This window comes from Falco punctatus (assembly GCF_963210335.1).
Source record: "Falco punctatus genome assembly, chromosome: 1".
Lineage (NCBI taxonomy): Eukaryota > Metazoa > Chordata > Aves > Falconiformes > Falconidae > Falco > Falco punctatus.
In genome coordinates, this window is record NC_137580.1 from 5308410 (window position 1) to 5329514 (window position 21105).

General features: G+C 38.9%; 1 protein-coding gene across 4 annotated transcripts in view; it reads left to right on the forward strand.

Annotated features, from left to right (window-relative positions):
- Positions 1-21105, forward strand: part of AFG2A (AFG2 AAA ATPase homolog A) — a gene marked incomplete at its 5' end in the record, with an annotated part of 202146 nt that overhangs the window by 41771 nt on the left and 139270 nt on the right. For 3 of the 4 annotated variants that reach the window (XM_080373773.1, XM_080373771.1, XM_080373772.1), the window contains 3 exons: positions 6012-6065; positions 6498-6577; positions 20105-20231. In XM_080373773.1, the coding sequence (XP_080229899.1) occupies positions 6012-6065; positions 6498-6577; positions 20105-20231 (261 nt within the window). Of the gene's footprint in view, positions 1-6011; positions 6066-6497; positions 6578-12482; positions 12550-20104; positions 20232-21105 lie in introns of all 4 variants that reach the window. The other variant, XR_013925750.1, reaches the window with a different exon arrangement.

Sequence of the window (21105 nt, forward strand, 5' to 3'; positions counted from 1 at the left end):
ATGAAAAATGAAGAATCATTGTGATTTTATGAGAAACTGTGGCAAACGCTTAATAAAATTTCCAAAGAGATCCATAGTAACACATTTGCAATAACTTGTTAATTAGCAGATAGTGAAACTAACTGTATTTGAAAAAAATAGCCTTTTTTTAAGGGATAAAAATTTGAGATACTTTAATGAGCTTTCTTAATCCTGAAAATATCTGCATGTTTTACTTAACTAAGAGTAAACCAAGAAATTCATTCATCCATTCTTACCATAAACTTCCCCAAAGTGAATGTGCAGGCAGAAAATGTTTCAAAGATAATCCCTCGTCTCTGTTTCCTTGTCCCTTCTCAATTACTTTGCAAGATTATTTTTTATTAGCACTAAGTCTCTTCCTGCCAGCCCCCCACCCCCAGGTCACCAAGGATTTGTCAGCAATCAGGTCAAAATAGCAATTGTAGAACGGGGTGTTGCTGTATGGGTGAAGCATCAGCAGCTGACTATGTTTTGCAGCGTGGATGGCTAATTTTGTGTTGTCTTTGGTCCCATGTAGATACTGCCCTGAATGATGCCCAGGCCTGGTCCTAGACAGAGTAGTGGACGGCATCTGTTTAGCCTGGACTAAAAGTGGTAGCAAATAGGAACAGGTGCTGAAAATCTGTGAAGAACAGGAATGACTTGCAAAGGGATTTCTCTGTAGATGGGGCAGGTGCGCAGGAAGGGTTACTTTTGGATCTGCTTCAACTCTGTCATGACTTTCACCTCCAACGTCACAGTGCTGTGCATGGTACAGCACATCGTAAGCTTGCAAAATCCTGGGCAGCTATTCCCAAGCCTGAAGAGGGCCTTCTCTGGAGGCACTGGTGCATGCAGTGAATTTAATTCAATATTTCCAGTCAGTTCACTCCATGCTACAAATACTGGCTTCTGTATTGTGTAAAGAAGCCTCAAAAGATTGGCATTAAAGTTTGCCAGTCAAGGCAAATGGCAAAAAAGTGAATTCTGAGACATGCAAATAAAGAAAAACGGATGTTACATTTGCCTTTGCAGTTTGATTACGCTGCTTTTAGCAACTTCACTTGACTTAGGTTTGAGGATGACAGTTTTTTGCCAGCCTGCTCCCTTAAATACTTTGGATCCCACAAGCACCTGTTGAACTTGATGTTTTTAAAACACCAGACAGGTGTCAACAAGTTTTTAAGGTCCTCTGGAATGCAGGGCAGAGGGAGAGGAAGTGATTAAAATGGTGCACAGCACTCAGCCTGGAGTTTAGTTCTGCTGAGAAGCTGGGAGTGATGCAGATTAAATCATTAAACAGCACTGAAAGAGAAGTAGGCTTTATTCTTAACAAGCAAATATAATGTGTTTTCTGAGCAAATATTTTTCTTTGTAGTGTAACCAATTACCAAATCACACGTGTATAACCTTTGCATTAGAAATAGCCTTACTGTTAAAATAAAGGAAGTCTCACTGTTTATCTTGTTAACTCTCTTTCCTGCAGCCGTCCTGAGTCATATGTATTGCTTTGGTTTGACTGTGGTAGGGATGGGATAGCATTTTGCCACTAAGATTACAGTGTGAAAAGACTTAACTAATTTCTGAGTCTCTTCCAAATCAGTTACTGTTGTTGCAGTGGATAATCTCACCTGCGTTTTCATGGAACTGGAAAGAATAGGAGAAAAAAAAAAGAGGGGGGAGGCCAAAATGCAGAGTTTAACTCCATGAGAGATGTACTGGTAGGAGTGGGATCAAGCTTTGCTTAGCTCCTCTGAGCTGGCTGTCTATGCTCCTTCTGCAGTCTGATGAGAAGTTAGCACATTTAGAGTGAGTTGCCTTGCATCTGCAAGGTAGGCATCTGTCTGTCCAAATCAGTGTGAATTTCTAACTCAGGTGTAGATGTCTGAGTGTGGGCAATGAACATTGCTCTAGGTACACATGGTGAACAGTTGAAAACTAATTTTGGCATAGCTTGTCTTTTTTTTTTTTTTCCTTTTTGTTTGAGATTCACAGCACAGAGCTGTTTTTGTAAATACTTCATCTGAAATTAAATGAATTATGACTGATACTTCTATGATCTTTTCTACTTTGCACATGGCAAAGAAGGAATTGTGCGTTATCTATTGTAGAGTAATAATCTGTAGGATGTGATATAAATTCTTTAATTAATTGGACTTTTAAAAAAATGTGGATCGTTCTCTATGGCTAACAGTTTAGTGTGTCTATGTTAGAGCCCGGAACCTGCATGTGAGGTTATGGCAATATTTTTTAAGAGAATAAAGAGCCGTATGCTGGTGAAATCTGGGGCTGTGTCCATCTGGCTCAACAAGTGCACAACTTACCTGATTGTCAACGTAGTAAAAAAAAATTATTTATAGAGGGAAGTCACTAATTAAATTTCTTATCAATTGAAAGTTGCTACCCCAGTGTTTTCAGGTGAAAAAATCTACAAGTGGTTTTAAACATTGCTTAGAAAAATTACCCATACTTTTTAACTTCAGGGATACCAAATATTCCTCTTGCAATTTAAAAACACTTTGAGAACTTCTATACATCATAACCATGTATACACAAACTTATCTCATGTTGCAGCCTGTATACAGGGGGTTTATCTTTGTGGAGTTAATCTTTTAGGAGCTTATTCTGATAGCGTTTTAAAAGTAAAAAAAAATATACTTTTTCCTTTTTTATTAAAAAAAATAAAAATCAACACCCAATCCAAACTGTAAATAACTGGAAAGTTTCATGATACAAGGGGAGTGTATCTTGTAAATGAGGATGGGATAGTGCTTCTGGAAATGTCTCCTCTTTTGAGGCTGAAGAAACAAAACTCAGCAGTATACAGTGGGCCTGAATTGGCAGATTTTATACTATTAGTCTGGATTGTAGCTCGCAATTGGTATGCTTATACGCATGGACTAGCTACAAATACTTCTGCCAATTTCCTGCTGCAAATCTTTTGCTGTTTTGGAGTTGCAGTGCAAATGACCAGAAGGAACAGGCTTTATTTCTTTGTGTCCCTTTGTATGGAAGATGGCTTGTTGCAGAACAGAGCAGAGCTTATATGTATTACTAAACGGGACCATTTTTTACTAGCACCTCTTGGTCAGTATATCAACAGTTATAAACAGCTTTTAAAGGTATCATTATGCTCACCTCTGGGCAAAAAATATTTCAACAAATGTTGACTTGCTTACTAAGTCAGGCTTATGTAATTTGATTTTTTTAAAGCATTAGAAAAGCATTGAAAAATTAAAAAAAAACAACCAACACCCAAACTCCTGGTATTTCTTGAGTGGCCTCCTTCCTAAAAAGAGAAGGTGAGTTTTGTGAAAACTAGAAATGGTGTCACCTGTCAGCAGGTGACTCTGATGGCCTATAGACTGCTTGTCAAACAGATCAATCTTTTGAAAGAACTGTCTTCAATCTTAGCTAAAGGACAGCCCATTTGCAGAGAGGGTAAGGCAGAGGCTGAGCTCAGGTGGGACCAGAGCTAACCCAGTTCAGTTTCTACATCCAGCTGCTTTGAACATTTCTAGGTTTTGTGCTGTGGTTTTAAGTGGTTGCATGAGATGAAATGTATACCAATTCTTCCTCTTCTGTATGTGCTTTCTCTTACTTTGGAGTCTTTTCCTTTATTGCCAGGTATAATAAGAGTTTCAAGTTGCTAGCAATAGAAACTATGGTCCTCAATGGCATTTTTGGTATTATTCATGAGTGGTGAACTAGGAGACCTTCAAATCAATTTTCATCAAAGTTTTCCATGAGAGGCACGGATCATTAATACATAGTGATCTTTCACCTGGAGTTGCTACTTAATGAAAAGAAAAATAGAGAAAAACCTTCATGTCAAAGCTTACAGCAAAACCATGCATTCAAAATAATTCTCTTTGGAAACATTTTAAACAGTGTTTATTGCTTTGATGTTGCCTTGATCATATTTTAATGCTTAATTAAAAATAAAACTCCAAGCATCTGAAATTATATTGTACCTTAGAGCTCAAAGAGAGCAGTTTTGGTTTTACATATTTTTTTACTCAGACAAAAGAAATGAAAATGTCAGACTATTTGATGTTGTGTCATACTAGAGGAGTACACTATTGGCACTGATGTAAATGATGTTGGTTTCCATGAGAATACTGATGTGGATGAAGATTACTTATGAGAATAAGGGCATGAAGGAGAAGGTCCACAGCTTCCAAGAAAAAGTTAGTAAAATATAATTGTGGGTAGAAATTGCTCTCAGTGTATCAGCTCACTTTAACAGAAAGTTAGACAGAAAGAGAAGACTGCGCTCTGGTTCCTTAGGGATTTGTTAGGCCCGTGCTATCAGATTCCTCATCTGCACTGAACATGATGAATGGCAAGGACCCGGAGCAGCTGAGTGCTGTCTTTTTGAGCTGCAAGCCTGCTCTGCACAAACTGCTGCACACTCCTCATGTTCGGTGTCCACAGTGAATAGTAGGAAAAGGCTTTGTTTCTGTCTTACCTTGTTTTTTCCTTCTCTCTTTCTTTTCTGCATTCTTCACTTATGTATCTGAATAATTCTGTTTCCATGTAAGTGTCCAACTGACTCAAATTTTGAAGTTGTTGAAAGCCTGCAGGTGACACTTTAGCTACTGAAACAGTTGCTTTAAGGGTATATGTTGATGGAAGGAAGCAATGCTAATTCTATCATTGAAGTTTCCTCCAACCCTTACACAATTGCTTTTACTTGTGTGGAATGCTGGGTCTGGGTACTGCAGTATCTCACCTGGTCCTTTGGATAATGGACAACTCTTTGAAAAGAAATAAGTAAGAACAGTGGTATAGCTTGGGTGCTTTGCTGATATCAGATAGCTTGTGCTTTTGTTCTTAGAATATATGTTTTTTCCCCATACATATATAGGCACAGATACTTTCCAGTGGTGCCAGTGTCAAGATAAAAGTCAGTGCATTAATTGCTATTGCAAGAGTGCAAATGAGTGTGGAGGGGGAGACTGCAAAAAAGTGTGCTGTGTTTTTAGAGTAATGAATCTGTGTTCTACCCATCTGAGTACAAAGTCCAGATGGTCCTATTCAAAAAGGGGTTGCTCTGTCACTGCCAATGTATAAATGTGCATCTGCCACGCATGCTTAATTCTAGCATACCCCCTGTTTAAAGCTGCCTTACTGATCTCAGCTGAGTGCTACCTGAAGGTACTTGCAGCTGTGAAGCATGGGAAGGTTCTTCAGTTTTCTCACTGTGAAGAAGGATTTGTTTCTGCAGGTAAAATTATGAGGACACCTGTTCCCTGGAAAATAGATTGAGGCTACTGGCTCTTTTTGTTTTAGGGCAGATGATAATAATCGTTGGTTGTGGCTGCAGGTCAATGTTGATGCAAACCAGGCCGAAGTCAATGAGTCATTACCCCTCCTATGAGAATCTTAGTCCCATTAGAAACCGTTATTTAAGCAGCCTATGGTACGGGACGTAGCAGAACAGAAAATACTCTGAGAATTCTCCGTTGTTTTAATCATAAAAAGTATAAGTATTTATTCAAGACCTGAATGTTGACCCTGTGGTCTCCAGTCTGTTCCTAGTAAACAGGGCTGTGAGTATAAACAGGCACCACAGCAGCTGGCACTATTAATTGTGCTTGGCAATCTCGGCAGAAAGGAATGTCAATGAGCTAAGACACTGAACGGCTTTCTCACTGGAGATGCAGCTCCTCATGGATGGATTTCAGGTGTGCTGCTATGTCAGCTGCTTCTTTCTGGACCTGCAAACTGTCAAGTTCAAAGAAGCACTGTTAAATGTTGTTTTTAAGTCCCTGTTGATGAGAGGGCTAACCTCTATGTGTAGTTACGTGCATGCACAGTGCCGTAACAAATGGAGGAAAACCTCGTACAGGTAGAAGGTAAGTCTGAAAATGCACAAATAAGACTTGCAAGTGACAAATCATCAAAATTCTTTGTAACAGAGCATCAGTAATGTAGCACTGGCAGATTGGCTCAGTCATTTTGTATATAAAAGTAATGTAAATTTTAAACTTTTATTAATTTTGCAGGGACCTGAGCTGATGAATAAATATGTTGGTGAGTCTGAACGAGCAGTGAGAGAGGTGAGAAAGGGCAAGCTATATGTAGTATAATGTTATGTGTTAAGCTTTCTTGGCATTCAAATTCTTCTCTGTGTATAAGGTTACCTTAAACTTTCCAAAAAACCTTCTTCTGGTTGAAGTTTAAAAAAGAAAGGGGGGGGGGGGGGGGGGGAAAGCAAGCAGAAATTATATTTTATGTTTAATTTCATCCTGCATTGGCCTAGTGATACATGTCAAATTTGGGATCCAGTAGCAGCGTTCACTGTAAGCCTGCATCACATAGTATCATGAATAAGTTCTAAAAGGTTTGTTTTTGGGGGCGGGGGAAAGCAACAAAGCTTATATGTACATGTATCTTGCATCTCTATAGCTTTTGAGGTGTGCAGGGGTTGTTAGCATTCTGTAAAAATTTCTCATTCTTTAAAACTAAGTGTTTAATTGTTGTTTTTCTAGATCTTTAGGAAAGCCAGAGCAGTGTCTCCTTCAATTCTTTTCTTTGATGAAATAGATGCCTTGGCAGTTGAAAGGGGAAAGTAAGTAATCCTGTTAAAAAATCTCAGATGTTATTTTCTGATAAATTAGTCTTACATTGTGCAATCACAAGTATATTACCTTTCTAGAATGATTTTATTAAATATATTCATTCCACATGCAGAAGGATAGCATTTGTGACTCCTCAGGTGTATTTAACTTGGCATAAACAGGTAAGCTGGTGGAGTTCCTTCTTTCTCATCTTATTAGCAGGAATGATTCTACTGGTTCTTATGCCCTTCGGCTCTTTTCTGTGGTTTTAGCTTGCATTTATTTCCAGTAACTAACTCCTTTCTTTTCCCAGGGTTGTTGCACTGGCCTAATACAGTGTCTTCGTCAAGAACACAATGTGATCATATATAACAAGGAGATCATATATTCCAGGGAGTCTACTCATATGCTTAAATTTACGCTTATGTTTAAATGTTTCCCCAGACTGGGAAAAACTTCATTAAAAGATTTGAGAACACTCACGTCCTTTCATGTGTGACATTAAAAAGGGGTTATTGTGCAAGGAGCTCATACTGTTTTTTCCCGTGTCTTGCTTCGTGATGATTTCAAGAGATGTTTAGCTCTTGTCTGAAGGAGGATTATAGCAGGTTTTAGTTGCTACTATAGCATTTAAAATTAGACAGGCTTTGTAAGTGGTTTTTCTAGGAGGACATCTCATAAAATACTACTACTTGTTGTGAGCAAGTACTTTTTTTTCTGTTTTATTTTTTTGCCTGAAAAACTATCAAATACGTGCATGTAGAAAGTATATGTCCAGTTTGAAGGTGCTTCACAACTTCATCATTTGTCTGGAAGAGAAGCTACCTCAGCATCCATTCAGATTCATTTGTGTTGCAAAAAAGCCATTTGTATCTGCAGCAAAGGATAAAAGGTGTCATACTAATATTTCAGCGACATGAATAAATTGTTTATGTTACAGGAGGTGGCATTGCTTGCAGCATAGAGCTGCCCTGTGAAACTTAAGAAATGAATACATTTTCTGCTTGAAATGCAAAACCTGGTAGAAGATGTCTTCAACATCATCCTTTTCTTAGCAATGTCTGCAACTGTGACACTTGTAAACTTCCTAGAAACAGTTAGCCGCTCTGTGGTACCCACTGAAACACCTGTCTGCTTATCATAATAGGGAAGTTGCAGAAATGTGCTGGAATCAAGCCAATAGAGGGGGGGGGGAAATACTTCCCCCTGCTGCAATTCTTAATGTGTTTAGCTTTCAGAAACACCACTTCATCAAGATAAAACCTTTTGGAAGAATAAGCTATGGTACGTTTTAATCAGCCTTTTCACACAGTGCCCTAGAGGTGTTGAGTGCGTTTGTTTGTTTGCTTTATTCTTTTAGGGAGTAAACAACCCAATTTTACCTTACCTGGAACTGTCTGTGGGGGGTAGTAGGCCTGGCACAGCTTGCTGAAGAATGTGGTATGACCTGCTGCAGTTGTGTTGTGCTGGAGACATCTGGTTTTGGAGCTTTAAAAAGAACAGGGTGGGACACACAAATATTTCATTGTCAAATCTGAACCAGATGGGAGGTAAAATATGTAGCAGAGTTCTCGTAAAATTCATCTGAAATTAAATGGTGTAGGAAACCAGACAAGGCACTTATTAGAAATGGCCTTTTTTTACAGGCTGACTTTGCACAGTAGGAATTTGCAAATGCATTAGAGATGCTAACGATTTGTGGCCTCTGGAGATCCATTTCCTGTACTATTTCTAACCATACTGAAGTTTTCAAGGAAACACCTGTTTATATTGTCTCCCTATTCCCTCTGTTGGTTGAATTAGTTTTCTCTGCCTTGGCAGTGGAAAACACTCTGTGATACAGCTTTGTAAACGTTTTTCCTTTCCGTTTAAATCTTTGTTAGGATTCTGTGGACTTTGCGCAGAATATGCTGCATCACAAATCCTCCTGGGTAGGTAACCTCTCCTCAATCTTAACGGGACATCCAGAGATGCAGAGAAGCCTGAACTGTTAAGTTGTGAGAGTAGTTTTATGCATAGTTCAGATCTGAAATAACAGATGTGAAATAACATTGAGTAATTGCTTAATGCTTTTGCTCTACAAAGCACTTTGCCAAATATTCATTAACTCATTAATACTTGTTTAGATTAAACCCACAAGCTTTAGTCAAAAGCACAGATGTTTTACTCCCTAAACAGAGATCACTAAACAATCCCTTCTCATCAACAGGCACATACAGACTAACAGACTTTGTAATTAGTTGTAATGCAGGTAGACGAAGAGAGCTAAGGAGTTTTCTTGTTTGTACCATTCAATATAATGTCTCTTTTGCATCATATAGTGGAGTCTGTCACTGCATAATCAATTACGCCATGGCAGACACTGTAGCTGCATTCAGATATGCCACGGTGTTTTATTTATTATACATTTCCAAGCCATTACTCAGAATTGTAATACATCTTAACGCTCTACATAATGTAACTGTCTTGTGTAGTAGTTTTACAGTATTTGTATATTATTGTATTTATTTGTATATTGTATATATATATATACAGTATTTGTGTGTGTTTATTAGTTACAAGAAATAATACTTTGAAGTCAGCAAAAATTATGTTAATTGACATTGTTCCGTGTCAAAATGTATTATTTCTGAAAAGTTTTTCTTGCACAGCCTGCTTAGCAGTTCCATATGTTTTATCTGTATGAAATAAGCTCCTGGGTTTTCTTTCATGTCTGTCCACACCCACCTCCCAAATTTGCATGTTGGCGACAAGCTAATACATATTAATCAAAGAATTAAAAATGTGGGCTGGATACATATGAGACTCAAAGAGGATTTACGATATAATCCTGCACCTCTGAGGAGAATAGTTCAGTGTAAGGAGCAGTTGCTTGATGGACAAATCTGGAGATCCTTGATGCAAGAAGATGAGAGAGTGATTCTGAATGGATTTGAGTTTCCAATGTATCTTTATCTGTGAAAACAGGTAAAGATAGTTTGAGCTGTATTCGTTTCTGGATTTTGTTCTCTTAGGCTATGCTTGTTAGAGAGAATTGAAAATAAAAAAATTTGGGGCTGAATGGACTGACTATAAGGAAAGAGGGAGGCATTCACTATAACTGGTTCTAAAGAATAGACGATAAACCCATGGAAGAAAAGATGCTAGAAAGTTAGAGGTGTCACAGTGAGTTTTGAGTAGGAAAAATGATTGAGATAGGAAAAACTTATGCAGATCAGAAAGGCTTTTGGTAGAGAATTATCCTTTGCTGTCAGTTAGTCATATGGGAGAAGCTTCAGCAACCTACTGCTTGACATCTTTAAAACAAACCTGACGTTTCACAGATTAACGTGCAGCGAGAAGCAGTCATGCACTGGGAGAGATGCACTACGTGGTGCATGGAGCCTTTTCCATCACTCTGTGGTTCTAATTAGTATTTACTTTCATGAGCAGACTACAACTTTTTCTTTCTCCTTGCTTTTGAAAGATGTTACAACTTTTCATAGGAGAGACTGCACTGAAGCGAGACCCTCAGGACTGGTCCAGATGCAGCACTGCATGAGGAGAAAGGTTTGCCTCTCAGTAATCCCTTGCCTGGACAAAGCTTGAGAGGCTTTACAAATTGCACAGCTGCAAAGAGTTATGGGTATTTGTTATCCCTTGGTATCCTGACCATATAAAACCTAATTCTTCTGGCCATTAGAGGTTACCAAGAGGGAAATGTCTTGGTCATTAGACTTGAAATTGATGAATGAACGTGGCTCTGTGTAAATGCAGCACAGACTGTCTGTTTGCTGTACTTAAGAAGTCTCTGCTTTGGAAATGGGACATTGTTTATACAAGCAGGATTTTTAGGATTTTGGGGCAAGAGATATATTTGTTCCTATTCTTGGTTTTCAGAAGCAAAGCATTTTGTAACGTAAGATGGGAAATATTGTAGACTGATGTGAAAGACACTGATAAATTGCATTTTCAAAGGACAAAAAAAAGAAAGACGAGACAAAATCAGTACCTTGCAATTGACTTGTATAGGCCAGAACAAGTTGGTAGATGAATAACCTTTTCGGAGTGACGATAGAAGTGACAAAGTGAAGGGACTTTGATACCAATCCCTTGAAACTACAATATGATGATTCTTTTCCAGTGAGTTACATTACCCTGTATACTGGGTGGCAAGGGGAGCAGGATAGATACATTCCTAAGCCACAATTTAAAATGTTCAGAACCTCTGAAAGACATACTGTTTTCACTTTAGGTATTGAAATATTTGCAGTCTTAACTTTTGAGGTCCTCAGGCTTCTATAATGAAGCTGGGAAGAACAACATCTTCTCTTCTGTACTGAGTCACCTGTGCTTTAAATGGGAACTGTGATAAATCCTCTGTTTTTAAACCAAGCTGTCTCTTTGGAATATTTTAGTACATATTTATACTGTACAGCTTAGCACATATTATGTACAATTCAGTACATATTACACTGTATGCTTGAACATACCTTTGCATTTTTTTATCTGTGCAAATTCCCTGGTGTAATTTGACAGCCTCTGTCATGAAGAAGGTCGGTGTATTGCATCCTAGCAACGAAAGCTAGAGCCTGGACCCTGCAGGGACATTAGGTAGGACAGAGGCTCTCAGCCAGAAAGCCACCTTGGACGGGGTAGGTTACCAGTAGCAGAGCTGGAGAAAGTACTGTCACCCTAATATTACTTGTGTGAAGGCAAAAGAAAGTGAAGAATACATGAAAGAAATGGGAGTTTGCCTGTGCCATGCTTGTGTTGTGAGGGACCCAATTCTAGCAGCAGGCTCATTTAGGGCAGAGCTTTGCGTTTCTGGCTTCATTAGCACTGCTTGTCCCTGAATTGGGGGATGTCAGCCGGTTCCCTTCAGTATCTGAGCTGTGTTTGGATATGATAGAGAGTTGAGGCATTCAAAACTTTTGTGACTACGGTCTGAATTCTTTAAAGTGTTTGATTTTGGTATCCAGTATTGTCTGGGGAAAAAGCTGCATGTCCAGTGCCAGTTTTCTATTTTAGGCCTAGCAAGGAGTGCTGAAAAAGTTAAAAGTTTTGAACCAATTTAATTGTACAATAAAGCTTGTAATTCGCTTTGGAATAGCGATTTAAATAAATAGCATTACCTATAGATTGTTTGTGTTTATGCTAGATGTTTGCAATACCTTTAACTTTAAAACAAACTCATCAATGTTTCTTGTCTAGCAAGAATCCTTTATCACAATGTGTTTAAAAATCTGTGGTTCTTCCTTTTTTGTTTAAAAAACCCAATAATTTGTAACTTTGCCAGCCTGTATTACAACTCGGAGATTTGATCATTGGCATCAGCGGAAGCAGGACTGGATCTGTAAACCATTTTCTTGAAGTCATTCAAATGCATGGATAAATGTAGAGGGTTTAGAGGGACTAATCAAGGCTGTTAACGTTGGTAAGCCTGCTCTGCAGTGCTGTGGCAAAGTTAACCTGCAGCAAGATGCTTCAGCCAAGGACGTGAATTTGAGCTACTCTCTGGATTCCTGCCAGAGGCCCAGTTGAAATGAATACCAGGATTAGAGGGATCAGAAGTGGGCATATGTGGTGATCGCTTCAGGTCCCGATGTGGTGTTGGCTATGGAGAAAGGTCAGCTTACCCACACTAAATGGGCCCAAGCAGGCTACAGTTGCCTGTGGGGCGAGGACTAGAATGATTGACGGCCTTTTTTAAACTTTATTTTAAATGAAATACAAGGGGAACATGACTGTAGTTAAAACTTCTAAATGAAACTTATTCCAGATGAAATGGAATCTCTTATACTTAAATATTGTTATAATGAAAACAAAATCCAGTCTAGCTAGTTACTTCTAGGTCTGTTATACTTCCAACTTAAACTGTACTTGCTTCGCTGGTAGACATGATTGATTACAGTGTTCAACTTGATTAACTTCCAGGAATGCGCAGAGGAGAAATGCTGAGGAAAACAGAAAGAAAGGAAATGGAAAATTTACTGTGCATCAGGTGTGTGTTTGGGGCTTTTTTTTTTTTTTATTTTTTTTAAAGGCAATGTTAATAGAATAGGAGAACTCTGTTAGCATCCTTCTTGTTTCAGCTCGATGGTGCCAGGGCCAGGTGAAAGTGAGGTCTCATGTCTGCTTTCTGTGGACCTGCATCTGCAATTAGTTTCAGGCAGATGGAAATGACTGATGGATCACCACCTTGGTGCTTAAGGATTTGGAGATGTGCTTGGGGAAAGCCCTCTGGAAGAAAGCCTGTTGATTCCAAACCCATCTCAGACTGGCTCCTTGCCTCCTTTTCTCTCCTTTCATTGTGTTTCATTTTTCTGGGCCTACTTCGCTCGTTTCTGGAAGCTGCCGTAATAATGAATTTGGGCAAATGGAAGAGGCTGGTTGCATGAACATGGAGGAAAATCTGGGATGTTTCTGCAGCTGCCTGTAGGCCATTTGTTTCAAAGTCACCTGCTGACAGCTGAGCGCAGTTTCCTGTTTCCACAAAGCTCGTCTCTTTTTAGGAAACCTGCTTACAAGTGGGAGGCCGCTCAAGGAGTACTAGGAGTTCTTTTATTTTTCTGTGCTTTTGTAATGTCTTAAAAACCGCAGTTTTTTTGGCGAACTGACAGTTGGCAAAACACCTTTTTGGCCTGGAGGTGACCATAAAGCTAAATGTTCTACCCAGTCTCTAAGTTTCCCAGACTTCCTCAGGTTTCCTCTGGAGATTTCCCTTCTGAAGTACCTGAATTTTGCTCTTGAGGAAATAGGGAATATGTGAAACGATATAGTGGGTAACAGCTGATACAGGTGCGTAGAGAATATGACAGCATCTAATTGTAGGGTGCTGATGGAGGGAAGGCTTGAGGATTGTCGTCTTTCAGAGTTTCTTCTGATGACACAGACAGGAAAATTCCCTGGTATGGGGAATATTTCTTATCTTAGCACTGAAGAGGTGTTTGGTGTTGTGTGTTTGTTTTTTTTTTTTAATGAATAGATGAAATATTTAACTAATAACATAGAAGATTTGTATGCTGTGTACCTCTTCTAGACTTTTAAAATAACATCAAAGCCTGTAATATCTGCAGTGGTCTTTATTATCAATACGCACTGAAGCTGTACCATACGTGTGCCAGAAGTGAATTTAGCCCAGCGGTTTAATAATGATCGCTTAGGCCTAGGTATGCTTGCTGCACCTTTTGTTTTATGAAATACCTCTTTTGTTGTGAGTGCACGTACATAGAGACATCAGTAATTGTGGATAACAGTTTTAGCTCAAACCAGGAATTGTGCTTGTTAGCAGAAATAAGTAGGTGATGTAAAAGGTGTTGTGATTTTTGAGGGAGAGGGAAAAGTGCTGTAGGGAAAAAATACATAAGCAGCACAGCATCACTAAACATGCATGTCTCTGTAAACCTAGTATATTTAGTAAAGTTTGAGTTTTGAAGCCCCGGTAGCATTCAAGAGAAACAAAGTTCGAAGTTAACATAAGGGCTTGCTCTGCTATCTTTAGATTAAGAAAATTCTGACTGAATTAATATTTTAGCAGGGTGTATCTGTGTGGAAGAGCCTGCTTTTTCTAATTGGCATGGCAGTGTCCATTCTGCTGGAAAAAATGCCCCACTGACAGAATTTTTGAGTGGAATTCGGTACCTGGGAAGATGCTGCAATTATTATTTTTCTGGTAAATGCTATTGGACTAGTTTTTTGGGTTTGTTTTTTGGGGTTTTGGGTTTTTTTCCCCCCTAATGCTGTGGAGAACCTTGAACTGCCAAAGCCATATTTCACCAGTTTGTGAGGGAAGGAAATAAAACAGTGTGACAGTTAATTACGATCACGGCAGTTGGACTGAAAAGACAGACTTGGCAGGTGCTCCTTGCTGACAGGTTACTCCTGCAAAGCCCTGACAGAAATGTCAGACTCAATAAAAATCCTTCAGACTGTGTGAGTGAGGCGACTCTTGCATGGGAGTGTGCTGGCAGGGGGCTTTGGTATTTCAAGAACCTTTTACCTCAGTAGTTTGTGGAGAAGTGGAGAGTCCTGCCAGAGAGTTCTATTTCATCCTATATTAATTTTTTGATACCAACCATTTTGTCATGTCAATGACTTTTACATTTGTTTTGATATGAAATTATTTCCAGACATTCCAGTGAAAGAATTATTTGAGATGATATCACATCCAGAAGAAGTATTTTTAAAACTTTTAAATTTTGATTATGATTGCAATTCTTTTGTTGGGGGTGGGGGGGAGGTGAAGAATAATAAAGACAGCTTTTATCTGTTTGTAAATCTTGCCTGATAAGATGTTTTGGAAAAGAAGGTAGGCTGTACTCCCTTCTCACAAAACCTGTGTTATAGATTTCAGCTGCATGGAGATTAATCCCTCTGCAGTAATTTATCCTGGATACTTCTCCTGAGGTCTGCCTTTTTGACCTCATGGATCTGCCAGAGGTAGGGTCATCTGTGCAGAAATGGGGCTTTTCAGGAGAGGGGCCCTCCCAGACTTCCTTCTGGTTTTGTAGCTTCACAGTTGCTGTGAATTTAAGAGTGCTCAAAATGTTACTGTGTGACTATTTCCTGCGTTTCCACGTCTACAGTTTAACAGCATAACTAAATTAAGGTCCTGATTCTGAAGATGTTCAGATAGGCTTCAATGCCGCTGAAGTCAGTGGTGGGATGGAGAGTCATTGGTTCTCCTTTACAGGATTTAAATTATAATTGAGACTTACATACATTTTCTGATGAAAATGACATCTGGTGTTCTGAAAAAACATTCATCCCATTGGTTTTGGAAATGTTGTAGACTGTCAAATGATGCAAGTGTACGTTTGCGTTAGCTCGCAGTGGTGACGCTTACCAAATTTCATCATGAGTTGAAACTGTAACGACTGCGTTCTCAAACTGTTTTTAGTTTTAAATATTAAAAAAAATCTGATAGATAAAGGGAGGGGGCTGAGAGAAGTAAAGGAAGTTAAATAAGTAAAAATGTGCAAAACAAAAAGTAAGCTGCTGTCAAAAAAAAAATGCCTATAGCAAGAAGGGTAACAGATTTAAATCAGATGATTTCATATGTCTGGTTATGTCCAGAAACAAAATCTTCTTGGCTTGAAGAACTATGTATGCTAGTGAACTGTATGTACTCCTTGATGCAGTGATAGAATCAGGCTGCGTTGCTTTTGTATCCCCAGGAAGAAGCGTGAGAGTGGCTTAAGTTGTTTAAGGGGAAATGTCGAATACCCACTGAGATCTGAGTCCAGCTGGTTAGAATGGTTGTTGGGTAAGGCCAAAGGAGATAAGAAAAAAAAAGATGCTATGGAGAGCCCTCACCTGCTGTGTTGAATTTGGAGCTGTCACAATCTCTCAGTTCCATCATGCAAGGCCAGAGTTAATTCAGATTAATTGTGAGTGGTACACTGTAGAATACATGTTTTATTCTGTCAAAACGTATACTGGAAGTGCCTTTAGCTAAAATAAAATACCAAAACCAGGTTTTGTTTTTCATATTCACTTTCAGTAGTCTGCTATAATCCACAGGTAGTCTTATCTTGAGAGTCTTTTGCCATTCAGGAAACTTCTGTGTTGGTCAAGAGCTTGTGCATGTGGGCTTGGTCTGATGCCAGTGGGAGGTGGGACACTGACAGGATTAGCTGAAATATCATGTAGGGCTGGATATCTGGCTCTAACTGATAAACTAGTAAGCAAAGACATTTTTTGCCTTTAAAACTCCTTCACTGAGGATTTTAAAGAAAGAGGGTTTGGCAAAAAAGATTAAAATAACACATAGCTTACAGACTGATGTGTTTAATTTAGGGCAACACAAGAGATTACTTGAAATTCTCAGGCCCTTTTATGGAGCAGCCAGACTCCTCTTTGCTCACACATTTTTATTTTGAAGTTAAAGGTATTTCTGGTTAGGGCACGGCTCTTGCATACACGCACCCATGCACACATGGCCCTGCATGGATTATGTGAGGAGCTTAATTCTGACTGCCTGGATTTGCAGGCGGCGTGTTGACAGGAAATTAGTTTGTACCAGGACGTGCCTTTTGAGGACTATTTCCATGCAGTTGTGATGATGACATCAACGTGCGGAGGTCATGGTGGGGGGGGCAAAGATACCCCCTTGGCTGGAAGTTGGTTTTGGCAGTGCCTCTGTGGGACTGGAGGGTTAATCATAATTTGTTTCTCTGGCTGCTGTTTGCGTCAAAAGCCAGGGCAGCCTTAATGAACACTGCCTGTGTTAATTTGAAACCTTTGCTGGGAAATCATGGGAAAATGGAAAAACGCATACTTGTGTGTCACCCTTCAGATTAGCAGCTTGGGCAGCACTAGAGCTCTCGGAGTACATGGTGTGGCTCTGATGCAGCTCTGAGCAGCTGGTAAAGAGATCTCTCGCTGCAAACCTGTGCCGGCCTGTGATTTTTATAGGGTATCCTCTGAAGCCAAAAGCTAATTTGCTGGAGACTCTGTGCTAAAAATGGTGCATCATATGACAGCCTAGTGAACTATGTAAACAAAAGCACTGAAATTGAAATTCCTGATGTCATAGGTCCCAGACACATCTTCATTTGATACTGTTTTTACTATTTATACTTTTCGCATCTGTGGTTTTAAAATGTTTTTAACTGCACTTTTAAGAGATAGTAGTAAAGCCCTCAGTAATGTACTGGTAAATATCACTCTTCATTGTTTGAGTAGATCATGCCATCAGTGATTGCTTAACTGCAATTTTCTGATTATGCTTCAATTGCATGGAAGTCTTTGCAATGTACATTCCCTTGTAACAGTGGGAGTTTTCTTTAGAATAAATGCATCTTTAATTTTTTAGGTTTTCTTTCAGTCTGATGCTTGTAAGAGAAATGTTTATATTGGGGAAAGGTGTAATATCTGTTCTAGCCACCTCTCCTTAAAACCAAGTATTTTTTCTTTGTTTCCTTAATAGTGTAAAAAAAAAAAAAAAAAAAAAAAAAAAAGTTTAGCATCTCCCCCAAAGTCTTCTAGCTTCAGATCATCTCATATAATATTAATGTTTTGGTCCCAGTCTTATAATTTTTTTTTCCCCTTTGCTTAGGTTTTTCTTGTGTGCAATCTCCTGGGTATAAAGTTGAGTAAATGTGAAACTTATGCAAGATGGGAGGCCTGAATCCCTACTGAGACTAGCTTATGTTACAAAGTTGATTTTAATTTCCTTTAAGTTCTGTGTCCTTTGAAAAGCATTTACTATCCTTGTCCGACACCTGAGGTGTTTTATCATGTTCAGCCCTCTGTAAGTCAACGGGACCGTGACCTATGGGTATGTAAGAAATGCTCTAATATCGCTTGGGAATTTCTAACATGGCTGCAGCAACTCGAAAAGCTGGCAACTGGCTAACCCAAGTCCCTTCTCTAATATTTCTTAGCAACCTAAATGTTCTGTTAGCCAAAATTTATTATAGCTCCTCAAAGATATTTTCCAGACTACGTCTGATAAGTTAACCGTTTTGCACTGGAAAATTACAGAACCAGTTCTAGGACAGGAAAGTTAGAGAATTTATTTGGGGGAGATTGTTACAGCAGTGATGGAGTCATTACTGTTGCTTTGGCTTTGGGACATTTAGGAAGCACTTCGGTTGCCGGCGTGCTGGTGGTAGATGGCAGTGCTGCAGCAAAATACACGTGTAGGAACCCTGCAACTGGATGTGTGTATTCTCTATCTGTTGGAAATACTCAGAATGCTTGTATTTTAAAATCTAGTATTTCTTTTTGGAAACAAGTGTGCAGCAGGATAAATGTAGTGTGTTGGTGTATGAGGGTACTTGTGTATCTGTATAAATGTTTAGGTGTACTTTTGGAAAAGGACTTTAAAAAAAATTTGAGATTAAAAAATCATCTTCATCCTATGTAGGTTTGGGGTGACAGTAGAAAAATGTACATTGCAGAAAGAAACCTGGCCTCCTTTTTAGTATCAAACTATTTTTTGCTTCTTAGTATGGAGTTAAAGGGATCCAGAAGAAATTCAGAGATTAGTTGGGTTTTTTTATTAAGGGCCTGTTTAAGGGTAGAGAAATGAAGCCCTCCCTTGCGCAGCAGAGGAGCCGTGGAATAGCAGTCTCGTATAGTCCCAATAGCCGTGGAAGAGCAGTCACATTGGTGAAGGAAGATGTAGGTGTGTGCATGCTTGTCTGCAAGGAAAGATTGTGTTGAAAACAGCGAGGCTTTTGGCGTGTGCCAAGAGCAGGGCTCCTGGTTTCTGGCAAAGGTGGATGAACCCCACATTTTTGGTGCTATCTGGCAATCCTCAGCTGCTTTCCCTAGCCTGCTTCAGCTTCCCTGCCCCTGCTCAGCAAAGGGAACTTTTGGGATGAGCTACTGGCTATGCTGTACCTGGCCTCCCCATGTTTATATAGAGCTGGGTGCTACAAAGAACAGATAAACATAATTTGTGTAGCACATCTGCCAATGTATGAATGTCTACGGTCATCTGTGTATGGCCCTAGTATCTCTTAGGTCTAGTATCCTTTCAAAAATTAAAAAAAAATCATATAGCGTGCAATCACCTATTTATTTTTATCGTGTTTCAGAAATAAGGACTCTATGCAGAATTAAAAGGAGATGTTAAAAGAACACAACCATTCATGAAATGTGTTATGTATTACAATGTCAGTGCTTGGTCTTTTGATTTAAAATTTCTGCTATATCTTCCTCTTCTGCGTTCTTTGTTATATGTGTGAATATGTGCATGCACAAATATTTGTGTTAAAAAATTGCCAAGGAAGAAGGGGGTACATCACTTGGTTAATCTTTTTGAAATATTAGAAGCTTTAATGGAAATAAGAGTTTATTTCTGTAATGCTTTTGTTACATATAGTTAAGCAATTTGAGCAAATTTTCCATAAACCTCAAGGTTACCAGAGTTAATTCCAGACTAAAACTATTCTAGGCATTTATATTTTATGCCTTGTCTTTTTAGGTTTTTTTCACATGTTTATGATTTCAAGACTGGAGTGTTCAGTTTTTCAATCTTGTTTTTTCCTGGTTTCTGGAAAATCAGCTGAGTTAAAGGACTGACAGTGCTACTGTGAGGCAGTTGGTCAACACAATTTGTTCTCATGTGATGGAGAGAACATAAAAATGTAGAGCAACACTGCAAAATAACTACCTACCTAATTTTTTATGCTGCATGGGGTGGTGAAAGCACTCACTTGGATGGTGCTAGAAATGAAAGTTTGTCTGACTAGTAAAAAAGCTGCATGAATTCAGTTACCTTAAAAATGTTTATTCCAGACATCCACAGTGTGTTAAATTGTTTTCAACCGAAGTAGCAGGGTAGTAAGTTAAAACCCCCTTAGTTGCTTTATTGAATACCAAGGAATCCTTTGAAGGACTGATTCTCCAATTTGCTTTTACTCACTTCATATGACACATACTGCTTCAGGGCTTGAGGGTGAAAATAAAAATCAGAAAGAATTAAGATAAAACGATGGATCCCTGTAAATTAAAAAGAACAATATACTCTTTCCTTTCTCCAATTTTCTAGGAAGGAAAGGCTAATGGTGCTTTTCTTTTCTCCCCCACCCCCATTAAATCAGCTCTTCAGGTGCTGGAAATGTTGCAGACCGTGTCTTGGCTCAGTTGTTAACGGAAATGGATGGGATAGAACAGCTGAAGGACGTGACAATCTTGGCAGCTACAAACAGACCAGACATGATAGACAAGGTACAAATGGGTGCACTGCTGTATATTCTGTTCTCTTGAGACAACCAGATTTTGGTATAATTCCATTCTCTTTTGCTTTCTGGACTGTTGTCTAATCAATTAAATGATTAAAAGTGGGAGTTTGAAGACAAGGCAAAGGATTGTCCCTTGCTTTTTTCCCCCTTCTACAGATTTTTTTTTAACAGTAACAAAATGTTTTGTGATAACCTTAAGTATCTGTTTCTTAGAAGAAATTTTCCTTAAATTAAGCTCATTGAACCTATGCAACAATGTTTCTGTCAAACTCCTCCTGTGGTTTTTGCTTCTGTTATGTTTGTTTATGCAGGAGTTTGCTGGAGTTTGTTGGTTTCATTAGTTACTTCCTTTCAAAAGATTAAATATCTGCTTGGTGCCATTAGCCTTCTGCCAGCAATATGGTTTCCAACTGTAAACAGTGCAATTTCTCCTTAGATCCTGCAGGAGCTCTGCTGGAGCAACCAAGACTATTTCAAGTTTGTAAAAATAGGGCAGGTTGCAACGCTTACTGCAGAAAACCTCTGAACACAAAACCAGCCCAGCAGCCCTCTAGACGATGCACTTTAAAACCATCCACTGCACTTCTGTGTCTTCTCACAGCTAAGTTCAGTAGATGGACCAGTCTGAAGTGATTTCCTTTAAGATATGTTTTGTAGTGTTGGTAAGGTTCTTTATTCCACAACTTTCTACCTTCACAACATTCATGAATTTGATGACAAGTTAATGAAATTTATTTTTCCTGATCTTTTCTAGGATTTCTTTTGAGTTTCTTGAGTATTTTTAATGTTAACAAAGTCTTCCATTTTAAGCTGTTTCTGGAATAGTTTTTTGTTTGTCTTGGAGCATTCAGGCATAAAAT